At 34.6% G+C, this 15826-nt stretch overlaps 1 protein-coding gene across 1 annotated transcript; it reads right to left on the bottom strand.

The window, feature by feature from the left end:
• Nucleotides 1-2026: 2026 nt before the first annotated feature.
• Nucleotides 2027-14478, bottom strand: LOC147391639 (Radical SAM superfamily protein). The gene is made up of 7 exons (XM_086459782.1): nt 13981-14478; nt 4743-4906; nt 4416-4506; nt 4112-4269; nt 3595-3766; nt 3397-3507; nt 2027-2439 (listed from the first exon to the last, which is right to left on the bottom strand). Exons 1-7 carry the CDS (start codon nt 14368-14370, stop codon nt 2362-2364), a joined length of 1164 nt encoding a protein of 387 aa, XP_086315908.1. The 5' UTR covers nt 14371-14478; the 3' UTR covers nt 2027-2361.
• Between the last annotated feature and the right edge of the window lie 1348 nt (nt 14479-15826).

The raw sequence follows: 15826 nt of genomic DNA, 5'->3' as shown, positions 1-15826 counted from the left end.
GATATTTTTATAATTTTAACATTTAATTATTTTTATACCACGAAAGGTTAGTTGAGATGGTAAAGACAACTGGGTTTGCTCCCCGGGTCACTCCTTAGACCCTCCATATGTCCTTCCACATAAAAGTGATTATGTTTAAATATTACACATGCAGGGTGATCGGTACATACGTCGGCCAAAGCAAAAAAAAATAAAAAAATAAAAAATATTTAATTATTTTTATAAAATAAGAGGGTAAAATAACATTTGAAATTTTATACAGTGTGTGAAAGGTGTGGTAAGTGCAATTGTAGAAATGTTAGGGGTGAACATGTATTTATGCAAAATCACAGGGGAACAAATTGTAGTTTACCATTTAATAAAATGAGAGATGCTATTGGAACCCCAATTTTTTACTTATTACACTCCAAATTATAATTTGAACATTACAAAATAATATAGTTAGAATAATTTCAATTAATTTTTACAATTATGATTAGGCTCGTATAAAATCCTAAACCCATCAAGTAGAAATCTAGCGGAAAAAAAAAAAAAAAAGCTTTTATTCACACCCCAACTTTTACTTATTCTCAACTATTCACTTAATTTCTTTTTTTAATTAAGGTGTATATGTAAAAGTTGGGTAGCCAATAGCAGCTCTCAGATTTTAAAAATCCTCCCCTTGACCTTGACATTGACTTTGACTTGATCCATGTTGACATCCTCGTCTAGTATTGTCTTTAAATAACAAGTGGACCAGATGTTTTTAAACACGTACATTGGTATCAACTATCAAAGGCCACACAAATAGTGATCGTTCCACCCCTTGTATCTAGGGCTGGCAATGGATCGGATAATATCCGTTTACCTGATTCATTCTACCCGATTTATTTGGGTACAGGTACAAATTTTTTATCAGATTAGGAATTTGGGTAAATTTATCCGCAATTCTTTTTATCCAGATTTTTTAAGATCGGATATGAATATGCATCTTATCCAACCCAAATATTTATTTATCCAAATTTAATATGATAAATCTACAATAAATACGTGTATAACTCAAAATTAAGGGTTTTTCATCATCTTCTCAATGAGATATATATCTGTTTTGGATATCTGCTTGAAATTTGGATATAAGTCGGATACAGATATCCTTTTAAAAAGTGGATAAATAGTCAGATATGAATATCTTTAGCATAAGTAGGTAAAAAATCGGATACGGATAACCGTATATAATGGTGGATAAGGATATGGAAATAGCTTCATCTGACCCACACCCAACCCATTGCCAGCCCTACTTACATCCATCAACTTCTAGCTATTTTCACAGTTTTAAAACTCATCAAGTGATCGAGTCAAGTCGACTCAATAGGGTTTCAGGGTGATTCGTCAAGAGTGGATCGAACCAACTCAGCAAACATCAAGTGAATGAGTAAACGCAACATCTGGGCTGAGCCAACTTGAAACACCACTGAATTGGAATAAAAAATCTCGAGTTAGGAGATTCATTTTAATATTTGGTGTAGAACAAGAAAAAAATATTATAATTTCTTTCAAAATATTAAAAAAAAAATGATCACCATCGACCCCAAATATGATCATTATCACAAAATGCCATATACGATGAAAACCCACTATCAGAATTTGTCCTCGAGTGAAGAAACAAGATGATGAACTTTGACGCATCAAAGACAATTGTATCATATCATCCATGGTAACTTTTAAATGAAAAGTTGAAGATCTTTTATCTATCATATAGATTTGAATCTGTTCAATACCTTCGAAGCATTGGTTGGTAGATGCCACACAGAGGCGGACTTACAGTGGGGGCACTTAGTCACCACAAAATTTATTTTGCTCCCGGTTGCCCCCACAATTTTTTTTTTTGGGTCTTATTGCCCCCCATGAGGACAAAATGTTGGCTCAGCCCCTGCTTCTTGTACATATTCATTACTATGGCAAAAAAAAAAAAAAAGTTTTGGTTTATCAATCATTTTTAACAATTTATGGACTAAAAAAAAAGAACGTGGATTGAGGTGGTAAAGGCTGATATGAACACACTTGCGATAACAGACATCATTACTTGAAATAGAATAAAAAGAAGGAACGAAATTGGTTCAGCCAACCCCATATCTTTGGGATAAGGCTTCGATGATGATGGGACACAAAATTGGTAAACTGTCAAGAACGACAAAAATAATAAAGCAGACAAACATAAAAGAAAAATGTTTTATAAAGTTAAATAAATGACATTGAGGCCTTAAAATGGTTATCACACAGCCGTGCATCTGTTGCTTCTAGCACCTGAGGAGTGTCATGCCGAAGGATCTGAAGTATGTATATAGAAAGTAGACTGTCATCATGGCTGGTAAGTTGCTAGGGTCAACTGGAAGTTTTGTTTGCACTTTCTCTCACCATAGTCTTGACGAAGAGCTCACCTGCTCGGTATGAGGATCGAACCTAGAAGAAACAACCCATTAAAGAAAACGTAGTATTTAAAAGGAGAAGTTTAAAAAGGAAAAAAGAAAAAAAGCAGTATTTGAGAAGGCAGTCAGACTAAGAACACAACCAAGTCAACTCTTCAAAGGGCTGACTGAGATGTAATTTCAAGAACTTGGGAATAAATAGATTTTCTGAATAATGCAGAGTCAAATATTTTGTATTCTACAGGATTTTACATCAGCCTGCAGAGGAGGAATGCTATAGCAAGAAAAGACTTAAAACATGTTGATCAAATTCAACCCCGGACAAAGGCAAACAAACAATAATATTTTGATTAAAAAAACTTGCCTTCGAATTTGAGGGGGGGGGGGGGGGGAGACTTTAACTGTCTTTTATGGGGTTGAATGCCATTGGCATGTTTAAGGCATGATTGCTCACTAGCATTTCTCTTTAAGGAGTCGATGAAAACTTTTGGTCCAATCCTTGATAAAATTTATGAGGTTTTGAAGAAAATGGGACAGGTTATTAAAAAGGTTGGTTCTTATTTCAACCACGTTTATAGCCATCTCATTGATGTAAAGATGGCCTGTGATTGCTCTTGTTTATAATTAGTCAATTATGTAGTAAATGAAAAATTATCAAAACAATAACAATTTTTTAAAATTACCAAAAACAACTTAAATCGCTGAACTGTCCAGCATTTGGTAACTCGTTGGAGAGTCCAACATGTTATTTTATTTTACGAATTTGAGTGACGAAAATTCCATTAAAGGCCCTAATAGTAGAGGGACATTATCAGTGTTTTAATGCAAAATACAATATAAAACGCTGGACAGTCCAACGCTTTAATTCGTTTTGGTAAAATTTAAAATTTTGGTGTTTTCTTTTTATAATTAATGAAATATTTGACCCTTTTTTGGTAATTTTCCCTAGAGTAAATGATATTGTTTAAGCAAAGTTGGACTGAGAGTTTACCAAGGGCCCGCTGGCTACATAACGAAAACCAATTGACTCTCCGTAGTCCTTCCAGAACGTGAACTTCTCAGGAGTGACGTACTCCTTCACAGTCAAGTGTAACGGAGTTGGCTACAAGAGTACAACAGCTACTTTATGAGTCCCAACATCCAGAAATGTTAAATAGTTCCACTGAAAGCAGTTTGAATGTTATGTCACCTGTAAATACTGTCCAAGCGTCAAGATATCAACATTTATGGCCCTTAAATCAGCCATGGCTTCTTTCAACTCTTCGTCAGATTCACCAAGGCCTAGCATTATCGAAGATTTGGTTATCATCCCCTCCTTGCAAATCTTTGCATGTTTCAGAACGGATAAACTCTGCTCATAACTGCTTTAACAAACAGAAAATAAATCACCAGTGGTGTGTAAAAAGTAGAATTGCAACACTGAGAGAATAATAGATGTACATCAGCTAGGGTTTGGAAAATTCAACCCAAATTCTGACTATGAACCACATACGAAGTTATGGGTTGGATCAATAAGGACGGGTCCAAGATTGATCTTCGATCCCAACATGTAGAGCTAAGTGTTTCTTAGTTGAATTAAATTCCATTGTAAAAAAAAATTGAAGATTATTTTTCATAAGCACTACTAAATATTAAATAGATAATAAAGATGAAACAAATAAAAAGATGTAACAATTAACAGAAAGACGAGTCAATGTCCTACTCACCCTGCCCTAGGGTCTCTGACAATTCGTTGAAGCCTTTTCACAGTCTCAATGTTGTGAGCAAACACATCTAACCCAGAGTGTACCAGAGTTGTTACGGCATTTAAATCGCCCCGAAAATCTGAAGTCAAACATTCAACCATGATCTCGGGTCTGAGGTTCTGCACAACAAATCGTACAAAATCAAACACAGTGGTTTTTTGCATCTCAGTGCACACTTTCTTTCTGGGTGCACCTATGAGTTCAGAAGTCAAAAAAAAAAAAAAAAAGATGCAACGAAAACTTCATAGTTGAAGAGTTAACTAACCTTCATAGCTTTGACTGTATGAGCAAAATGGCCGCTTCCGCCATCCGGTAGGTCATCACGATCGACACTTGTCAGCACAATATAGTCCACCCTGCCAAATGCAAATATCATTAAAGTGTAAAATATCACATACAAAGTCTTCAAGAGCCAAAGCTGAAAGATTGCAAATAATTATATAGGGTCTGATACCAATAAGTCCTTTTGGAAGCTTGATTGGAATATTTGATCAATGGAAATTCTATCCACTCATTAATAACAATTGGCAATGAAAATATAATAATACTTTTTACTTTTGTATAAATATGATAAAATAAAAAATGGACCCACCCCCAGCTTGCAATAGCTTTAGCCGTGTTCTCTGGTTCCATTTCGTCAGGTGGTGGAGGGTTCCTGCTGGTTTTCACAGCACAAAATCTACAACCACGGGTGCAAGTGTCCCCTAGAAGCATGATTGTCGCCGTTGCAATACCATCTCCTCCTCCATTCCAACACTGCCCACAAAATCCACAAACAACAAATAAATCTTCAAATTCTCAAACATCACAGATCCCTAAATCAACCGTCTCAGATTAGCCCATGGTATGGTCACAAAACAGCAGATGACCATAAAACAAATAAATTGAACCATTTGTAGATTTAAAATTAATTGCCAAATATGTTGAAGAAGAAAATCAAATTTCTATGATATGGCATTGCAGGGAGAAAGAACACGACACTGGTAGAGATGGTCAATCAACACCATGCTCATCAGTTCAAGGTTACCTGAGAATATTTAGAATGAAGCTTTGCTTTCAGCTGTCTACATTCTCAATAGAATATTACATAAAAAAGTTGGAAGTCACACCTATGAGATCTGGAAAGGAATGAAGCCTAACATTGGATATTTTCAAGCATGGGGATGTGTAGCTCTGTTAGAATACCAGATCACACAACTCCTAAGGTGGGGTACATAGGTGTCGAACATATCTTCATCGGTTATCTTATGACAAGCAAGGCATGCAAACCCTTGAATGTTGAGTGACTACCACCTCATAATTATAGAGTTTGTTCATGTTAACCTCCTTCAAAATAAATTTCCTCTGAATTCTGAATGTAAAGAGAACGTAGTTGAAACTTTCTGACTACACTTTCTCCTGTTAAGCCATCTATGTTCCATTCATATAAGGATTTTCCATCATATACTGATTGGGTCATCATGTTTCTTTCTTCGTATCCTATGTCTAGTGGTGTAGTGCTTCAAGTAAATGTTTGCGCATCTCAGCTTTTGAAGAAGCTCCTGCCAACTTGGACTGTAATTGTGACTTGGAGAGTGGAAAATCTGAAGAGCTTGGTGCAGTTATTCTTGATTGTTGAGGATGACTGTGTAACCATGCTGTTACTCCTGCTTTAGTGGCCTTGTCGAATTGAAGGTTGACCCACCATTTAACTTTGAATTTTCTGGAAAATGCTGGTAATGGATGGAATTGGGATATTGAACCTATACAGTATTCCCAACAGCAAATCCATGCTAGGGAAAATTGAGCAAAAAAGATTAAAAGATTGGGAGCTTGGCTTAGGTTTTCTGGGGCTATGAAATTTTGGATGAAATGCTGGAATCCCTCTTGTACTGGTGCAGGGAGAATGGTTGGTATGGGTCCATACTGATTCCACTAGTCTGCAAACCAGTTTGGGAATTGGATTTTGATTTGGTTATTGAATAAAAAGAACCAAGAATGGTTATATTGGTCATTTTGGAAGGTAAAGGTATTGAACCAGGCTTTTTAGTAGTCCCAGTAATTGTAATATTGAGGATTGAATGGTTGGGACAGTTTCTTCATGGTATTAGGATTTTGTCCCCACGTTGTGAGGGTAAGAATCTTTAGAATTTGGCATTTGGAATGGGAAATTCTATTAGGATCGTTTTTGTCTGGAGTATGGGTAATAAGAGCAGAGTCTGAGTCTACCAGGATGAATTCATAAAATTTTTGGGTCTTGGTATGAACAGAAGAGATAAAATGGTTTGGTTTGACAAAGATTGACTGGGCAATTGTCTTTGGACAGGACTTTTCTAGTTCTGGTTCTATTGTCATTATTGGACTCAGATTGGGTTTGTATATGTATTGAGGTTTTAAAGAAAAATGAGATGTTGGTTCTGGTTCTTGGCTTGAGGATGTAGCTATGGATCCTGAATAGGATTTTATTAGACTTGTGGTACCTAGGACTTGAAATCTGTTGGACAAGTTACTTGGAGAGCCAAATTGGAGAGGATTAACTGGAGTTATCTTGGCTGGTGTGGCAGTTGCCATGGCATATGAACTCTTGGTTTTGGGTTTTATATGATTTTCACTCATCTTGTTTTCCTTGCAAAAATTCTCTGGTAAGAAAATCTGGTATAGAATTAGTTTCTCCTTTTATATATTCTATTTTGAAATCGAATATAGATAATATAGCTTGCCATCTTGCAAAAATATGTTTTGAAGCAATATTTTTAACATCTTTTTCTAAAACAAACTTTGCTGATTTGCAATCTATTTTTAAAACAAATTCTTGATTGAGTAAATCATCTTGAAATTTGGAGATGCATAAAACAATGGACAAAATTTCTTTTTTGATTGTAGAATACTTTTGTTGTGTAAGATTCCATATTCCTGAGGTATACCTTACCAATTGTTCTTGTTTTTTGTCTGTTTCTTGTTTTAATATTCCTCCATAACCTATATCACTTGCGTCAGTTTCTACTATTTTTAATAATTGTGGGTCTGGAATGTTTAAACAAGGTAATTCTTGTAATCTTATTTTTAATTGTTTAACAGCTTCTGTGTGCTCTTTAGTCCATTCTGGCGCTTTTTTTCTTAGTCTTTGAAATAAGGGTTTTGCTATGATATGAAGATTGGGGTAGAAGTCTCTTATATAATTTAAGCTTCCTAGGAATCTTTGTAACTGTTTTTTATCTTTTATCTCGTCGGGAAATTTGTTTGCAAATTGTAGTGACCTTTCTATTGGTATTATTGTTCCTTCTTTAATATTGTGTCCTAAGAATTTTATTTGAGTTTGAAACAAGACTATTTTTGGAGCGGATATAACTAGTCCGTTTAGTTTAATTGTATTGATAAAGGCTTCCAAATGTTTCCAATGTTGGTCTATTGATTTTGAGTATATAAGGACATCATCTATATATACTATGATAAATTTTGAAAATTGATTGAAGATATCATTCATAATTCTTTGGAATTCACTAGGGGCATTTTTTAATCCAAATGGCATCACATTCCATTCATAATGTCCAAATGGTACTGTGAATGCTGTTTTGTACTTATCTTGCTCTGCTATCTTTATTTGCCAAAATCCTGATTTCATATCAAATTTTGAGAAGATAGTAGCTTCATATAACCTGTTTAATAAGTCTTTTTTATTAGGTATTGGATATCTTATCCATCTAAGGGCATTGTTTAATAGCTTATAATTGATTACTAGTCTGGGGGCTCCTCTTTCTATTTCTGAATGTTTCCTAACATAGAATGTAGGGCAGCTCCAAGGAGAATTACTTGGTCTTATTAAGTTCTTATTTAATAGATCTTGTACTTCTTTCTTGCAATATTCTAGATCTTCCTTTTTCATTTGAATGGGCCTAGCTTTAATCTTGATTTCTCTTTCAATGAAATCTGGTTCATATGGAAGGGTGACTTCATGTTGTTTTCTATGCCAAAATGCATTTGGTAGATTTGAACATACTTCTTTTTCGAGGTTTTCTTTGTATTTTTGTATTTTTAATTTTAATCCTGGGTCTTCTAGTTGTTCTTTGATTTTTAAAGAATTTATTTCTTGTTTTAAAAACTTTACTTGTTTTTTCTTTCTATCTATCAAGTTAATAGTTTTTGTAATAACCTTGTTTTTTATCATATGTAGTTCTTTCTCTTGGGGTTCCTCTATAAATTCAAAATGTACTTCTTGATCTAACAGTCTGGATTTTATCTCTTTTGAGTCTACCGTAAAGGGTTGAATTAGAGCTAAAAAGGGTGTTCCTAATATTACGAATTTAGTTAGATTTTTTACTAGAATAAAATGGGTATTTATACAAATTCCTTGGTTACAGACATGGACATTTGTTAGTTTATATTTTATTTTTAAACTTGAACCATCTGCTGTTGACACTCCTTCTGTAGTCTTTTCAAAGTACTTTGTTGGTATTATCCCTTCTTGTATACAGTTTAAATCTGCTCCTGAGTCTATTAAGGCAACAATTGTTATGGTAAACTCTCTATTTATTACTAACTCAATGTTAACAAACCATTTTTGATATTGGATTTTGTTGATTATCTGAATAAAACTTTGTTCCTCTGTTTGTTCTTCTTCTTGTATTACTTCCTTTTGTTTTAACTTGTTAAAATTCAAGAGATCTATTTGTTCTTGTTGTCCTTTGTTTATGATGTGTAATCTTTTTATCTCTTCCTTGATTTGGTTTACCTCTCTTTGCAAGTCTTGAATTGTCACTTCTTTTTCTGGTGTTTTAATCCTCTTGAATATTTCCTGAAGATTATATCCTTGAAAGTCTAGGGGTTTGGTATCTTCTTTCTTTATTGTTTCTCTTAATTGTAGTAAGTATCCCTTTTGTAATTCTGGGTCTTGTATCTTGTCTATGTAGTCAAATAATACTCTTTGTTCTCTGGTTAAGGTATTTATTGACTTACACTTACAAGTTGTATTACAGAATTGTAGCGAATGTTTTGTTTCATCTTGTTCACTGGAACTTTGTATTTCTTCTATCATATCATCTTCTTGGCTACTGCTAGTGTAGTCAGAATTTATCATTAAATTTGCTAATTGTTCCTTTAGATTTTTATCTATTTCTAATTCATTTATCTTTTGTTTTACCTTACACTGGTTTTTATAATGTCCTATTTTTCCACACTTGAAGCATGTAGGTGTTTTCTTCTTTTGTTTTGTTTGTTTTAAACGTTCAAAAGGCTTCTTTTGTTGCTTAGAGACTTTCTTGTAATAAGGCGTTTTTGGATATCTCAATTCGATTGGAGAACAATTAACAAGAACCCGGGCTCAGACACCAGGCCAATCACAAATACCAGAAAATAAGGAACCAGAATCAATAAAGAAGAAACCCCAGCTTTCAACAACCTCCAAACAGTTTTAACCTTCAACCATTTTCAACCTTTCAGCCAATCATTCAAAGGAAAAGCCAATCATTCAAAGGAACCTTATCTTACCCTTTATCAAATCTTTCCTCAACTATTTACCATCTCCAAAAGGGAATACTATTTAGGTAATCTTTTTAACTTTTAAGTTTGAAGTATAATTTTCCAAGTTTTTCTTATTTTGTAAGCTTTGTAAGCAAGTTTTACTTTGTAAAGCAAGACTGTTTAAGAAATCTATCTGCTTATATTACTAGTTTTATCTTGTTTTCAATGCCTAGTTATAACTTCAATAAGAAAGAAAGACTAGAAATATTAAAGATGTATTATCAAGAATTATACAGCATACATTTATCTTACATAAGAGAAAACAGACCAAGAGATGAAGAAAATTATCAAAGACTATTTGAAATTAGACAAGAATATTTAAAGTTACTTTTACATTAAAAGCTTGTTTCAAAATTTGAAGTAGAACTCTTCTTCTTTATTTTTAAAGATCCTGTGTAGAATGGGTTTCTTCTTCGATTTTCGGATGCTTGATTCCCAAGTTTCTTCTTCCTTTTATAGACTTATGGAATTTGGAGCAATTATTTGAGGTCTGGATTCTTTTGACACTTGGCTCTTGCTTTTGGATTGATAGGGTTTTTCTTTTTGAAAGTAAGAATTTCTTTTGTCAGGATAAGCTTGTTTTTGGATGGGATCAGCTTTTGGAGGACATCAAGTTGATGGGATTAAGATGGATGGGTTTGTTTAAGACAGGTGGCTTGTTTATCTCCATAGAAGTTACTATTTAAATATTCTTTCTTATCTCTAACAACACATGGGCGGCTGCCTTTGGGTGGTTTCCCATTAGAGATGAAGCATTTTGACAAAGACTTAATTATTTCTGTCATCTTGAATTTTTGACTTTCTTGAAGGTTCTTGGACATTCTTGATTTTTGTTGATATCTTGACTTCTTGACTTTCTTGAAGGTTCTTGGACATTCTTGATTATTGTTGATATCTTGACTTCTTGACTTTCTTGAAGGTTCTTGGACATTCTTGATTATTGCTGATATCTTGACTTCTTGACTTTCTTGAAGGTTCTTGGACATTCTTGATTATTGCTGATATCTTGACTTCTTGACTTTCTTATAATTCTGGGAAATGGCATGAAGGAAGGATGCCTTCACAATCATCTTCATTAAGTGGTGTGAAGTCTCCATAAGGGTCTTCATCTTCGTCTACTTGAGACTAATTTGCCAAATTATTATAGTAGACCTACACCACTACAAAATCCAATTCCCAATATAACCATTCTTGGTTCTTTTTATTCAATAACCAAATCAAAATCCAATTCCCAAACTGGTTTGCAGACTAGTGGAATCAGTATGGACCCATACCAACCATTCTCCCTGCACCAGTACAAGAGGGATTCCAGCATTTCATCCAAAATTTCGTAGCCCCAGAAAACCTAAGCCAAGCTCCCAATCTTTTAATCTTTTTTGCTCAATTTTCCCTAGCATGGATTTGCTGTTGGGAATACTGTATAGGTTCAATATCCCAATTCCATCCATTACTAGCATTTTCCAGAAAATTCAAAGTTAAATGGTGGGTCAACCTTCAATTCGACAAGGCCACTAAAGCAGGAGTAACAGCATGGTTACACAGTCATCCTCAACAATCAAGAATAACTGCACCAAGCTCTTCAGATTTTCCACTCTCCAAGTCACAATTACAGTCCAAGTTGGCAGGAGCTTCTTCAAAAGCTGAGATGCGCAAACATTTACTTGAAGCACTATCTCAAGTAGACGAAGATGAAGACCCTTATGGAGACTTCACACCACTTAATGAAGATGATTGTGAAGGCATCCTTCCTTCATGCCATTTCCCAGAATTATAAGAAAGTCAAGAAGTCAAGATATCAGCAATAATCAAGAATGTCCAAGAACCTTCAAGAAAGTCAAGAAGTCAAGATATCAACAATAATCAAGAATGTCCAAGAACCTTCAAAAAAGTCAAGAAGTCAAGATATCAACAAAAATCAAGAATGTCTAAGAACCTTCAAGAAAGTCAAAAATTCAAGATGACAGAAATAATTAAGTCTTTGTCAAAATGCTTTATCTCTAGTGGGAAACCACCCAAAGGCAGCCGCCCATGTGCTGTTAGAGATAAGAAAGAATATTTAAATAGTAACTTCTATGGAGATAAACAAGCCACCTGTCTTAAACAAACCCATCCATCTTAATCCCATCAACTTGATGTCCTCCAAAAGCTGATCCCATCCAAAAACAAGCTTATCCTGACAAAAGAAATTCTTACTTTCAAAAAGAAAAACTCTATCAATCCAAAAGCAAGAGCCAAGTGTCAAAAGAATCCAGACCTCAAATAATTGCTCCCAATTCCATAAGTCTATAAAAGGAAGAAAAAACTTGGGAATCAAGCATCCGAAAATCGAAGGAGAAACCCCAGCTTTCAACAACCTCCAAACAGTTTTAACCTTCAACCATTTTCAACCTTTCAGCCAATCATTCAAAGGAACCTTATCTTACCCTTTATCAAATCTTTCCTCAACTATTTACCATCTCCAAAAGGGAATACTATTTAGGTAATCTTTTTAACTTTTAAGTTTGAAGTATAATTTTCCATCTCCTCCTCCATTCCAACACTGCCCACAAAATCCACAAACAACAAATAAATCTTCAAATTCTCAAACATCACAGATCCCTAAATCAACCGTCTCAGATTAGCCCATGGTATGGTCACAAAACAGCAGATGACCATAAAACAAATAAATTGAACCATTTGTAGATTTAAAATTAATTGCCAAATATGTTGAAGAAGAAAATCAAATTTCTATGATATGGTATGGCATTGCAGGGAGAAAGAACACGACACTGGTAGAGATGGTCAATCAACACCATGCTCATCAGTTCAAGGTTACCTGAGAATATTTAGAATGAAGCTTTGCTTTCAGCTATCTACATTCTCAATAGAATATTACATAAAAAAGTTGGAAGTCACACCTATGAGATCTGGAAAGGAATGAAGCCTAACATTGGATATTTTCAAGCATGGGGATGTGTAGCTCTGTTAGAATACCAGATCACACAACTCCTAAGGTGGGGTACATAGGTGTCGAACATATCTTCATCGGTTATCTTATGACAAGCAAGGCATGCAAACCCTTGAATGTTGAGTGACTACCACCTCATAATTATAGAGTTTGTTCATGTTAACCTCCTTCAAAATAAATTTCCTCTGAATTCTGAATGTAAAGAGAACGTAGTTGAAACTTTCTGACTACACTTTCTCTTCGGCCCTGACTACACTAGATATAAGGAGGCCCCTCCCATGCGCGTTAGGTTGTTCAGCTTTGGCCCTAACGGAACTACACTAGAAAGAAGTAGGCCCCGGATTAGGGGGCTGAAGCGCTAATGGTTTCATTATTGTACCTGGGGTGGGGGTAGGGGGCCCAGAGTTTGCATATCTTTGGAAATAAAAGAAGTGGAAGACTCGTAAGTTATAGAGCTGAGAAGTTCCAAACAATGGTGGACCGTATTTTCAATTGATGCAAGTGAGAAAGACCAAGTCACCAATGCAGAAATTATGTACTCTCATGATGCTATCTTCTAGCAAGAAGCAATATAGGATGCGGTTCACTCATTTACACTGAATGATACTTGGGTCAAGAACCAAACCTATTGAGTGCAATTGGATCTTCAAGACGAAGCTGAAAGCATATGGGTCTTTGGACAATTACAAGACGGGATTGATTGCAAAAGGTTACAAGCATAGCGAGTCCCCTGACGAGTTTGACACCTTTTTACTAGTAGCGAGGATCATCTCAATTCGGTTACAGATTGCTTTGACTGTTATTCACATTCTTATCATTTATCAGATGAATGTGAAAACAACTTTCCTTAATGGAGAGTAATAAGATGAGAAGTATATGAAACAAGCAAAGGGCTTCAGAGGGTTCAGAGAAAAAAGGTTGAAAACCTAACAAGTTGTTGCATGGATTGAAGCAAGCTCCAAAACAGTTGCATGACAAGTTCAAAGCCGTGATTAGTTCAAAATCAACAAAGGTGTCACTTACATTTTTTTTTAACAAATTCGTCGGAAAGCATGGCATAATTACTTTCATGTATGAAAGAAAAATATTGAACGTATCAAAAATGCTAAGAGGTTCTTGACCTCTAAATTTAACAAGGAGGATATGAAACATGTAATTGCGAGGAATCGAGACAATCGGTATGGGTGATAATTTAGTACTTGGACTTGGACCAATTAGTTAAACTAGATCAATCACCTATTTGGATTACAAATTAGTGGGGGAAAAATTCATTTTTAGGGCAAAAACTACACCCCAAACCGAACTAAATATCAAAAAAATGTAAAATTGAACAAAACATCTAATAATTCTAAAACCCAGTAACAAAAATGGATCTATTTAGCTTTACCTCTCCAATATTAGGACACTGAGCCTCTTCACATACAGTATTGAGCTTCAACCTCGACAATGACTCCTTAACCTCCTGAAATTTCTCCCCTTGAGGTGCTTTCTGCCTCAACCACTCAGGCTTCTTCACATTCGGATCTCGCCCCGTATAAGGTCCCATCCCACCCGGATACGGACTTTTCGAAGTCGCCCCAAGATCGGATTCAAAAAGCTTCGAAGGTCTTGGAGATGTCGTCAAAGAAGAAATCGATTCGATCTTCTTATTTGATGATGATGAATCAACAACTTCGCATCTGATTCTTGGACTAGAAAATGAAATTAGGGGTTTGGGTTTTGGAGATGAGATTGAGATTGATGGGATTAAGGGTTTTGAGATTGATTGATGAATCATTTTAGCAGAAATTTGGAAGAATCAGTAATGGAGAAGTGTTTGATGTTCTAATGTGTTTGGAGAAAGTTTCTGTGTTGTATTCTCCGTCACCACTTTTTGGTAGTTCGTTTAACTGTAAAAACCTAACTTCTTCATCCATCTCGACTCACATCTGTACCGAGTTGACTCGCCCCTGTCATCTCGAATCGGATGGGATAAATCATTTTAACTCGGTTTACAACTGTTTAAATAAATAAGAGAGTTACTATTGCCACAAAAACTTTTACTAACGACACACCAACTGTGTGCAATGGTGATTTACATAGGAATTGGTGGAGCATTAGTAAAAGTTGGTGTGGTAATAGCAGCTCTAAATAAAAATTATATAAAATAATGTGGATTAGAAAATTTTTATTCACAAATATACTTTTATTTAGATAATAAATATTTAAAAATTAAATATTTTTATTAAAAATAATACAAAAATCTAATTGATTCAACCAAATTTTACTAACTCAAATAAATATTTATTTGAAAGATTTCTTAGGGGAAGGTGATTGCACATGTTCCGATGATTAGTCAAGTGTTTTAAAAGGCTCGGATCAAGTCAATATGAAGGATGAATTATATTAAAAATCTCACTTGTTCGCAAGTGATAAACTAGATGACTTAGGAAAGTCGTCTCAATATAAGATGGATTTTAAAACCCAATATTTTGCCTCGTCACCCAACACCGAATTGACAAGGTAAATCATTTAAGTCATTTACAATGATTTATTAATATATACATATATAATCATGCTAGAGTAACATTAAAATGTACACCAATTCTCACATTATTGATGTGGAGGTGTCCACTTAATCATAGATGCTTTTCACTCATATCTTGATGAAAAGTTAAGATACCAGTGAAAAGCATCTATGATTTCCGACATACATCCATGTCAACACGTGAGAATCGATGTACATTTTAATGTTACTTCAACATTTTCCATATATTTATATTCAAAAAATTATAATTTTTCTATAAGATAGGTTCGATTAAAAGATGATTATTGGTAATCATATTTATTTTTAGATGATAAATATTAAAATCAATAATAAAAATTCCAATCTCTTGTTAAAACACCTTTATGTCCCAAAAACAAGTGGCATCCAACTTGGTGGGGAAAATTTGAGAGTTGATATTGGCACCCCAACTTTGACTTATTACACCCCACATTAAAGATTAAAATATTACAAAGGTTTCACTCAAATTATTATCTCAACATTACATAACACTTTCACTCTCACCAACTCTATAAGCCTCTTCTTTTGCTTCTTTCATGGAAGACCTTTACATTATCTAAACTCTGTTTCCCATCAACAAAAACCCCTTCCCCAAAACCAAAAACCCTAATCTGATCTCTCCCCCCAATACCCATACATAAACTTCAATGGCAAATGAATAATTAAGAGAGATTGAGATAGAAGATGA

Source organism: Akebia trifoliata, chromosome 11 (genome assembly GCF_017979445.1).
Source record: "Akebia trifoliata isolate Shusen 1 chromosome 11, ASM1797944v1, whole genome shotgun sequence".
NCBI lineage: Eukaryota > Viridiplantae > Streptophyta > Magnoliopsida > Ranunculales > Lardizabalaceae > Akebia > Akebia trifoliata.
This window is presented reverse-complemented; position numbering and strand designations above follow the sequence as displayed.

Excerpts from the sequence above, each read along its gene's own strand:
- LOC147391639 (XM_086459782.1), bottom strand. The coding sequence starts at position 14,370 with ATGATTCATCAATCAATCTCAAAACCCTTAATCCCATCAATCTCAATC. Across the intron at positions 4,270-4,415 it reads ATACAGTCAAAGCTATGAAG|AACCTCAGACCCGAGATCAT; the intron begins GTTAGTTAACTC and ends TTTGTTGTGCAG. Across the intron at positions 2,440-3,396 it reads ATGTAGCCAGCGGGCCCTTG|GTTCGATCCTCATACCGAGC; the intron begins GTAAACTCTCAG and ends TGTTTCTTCTAG.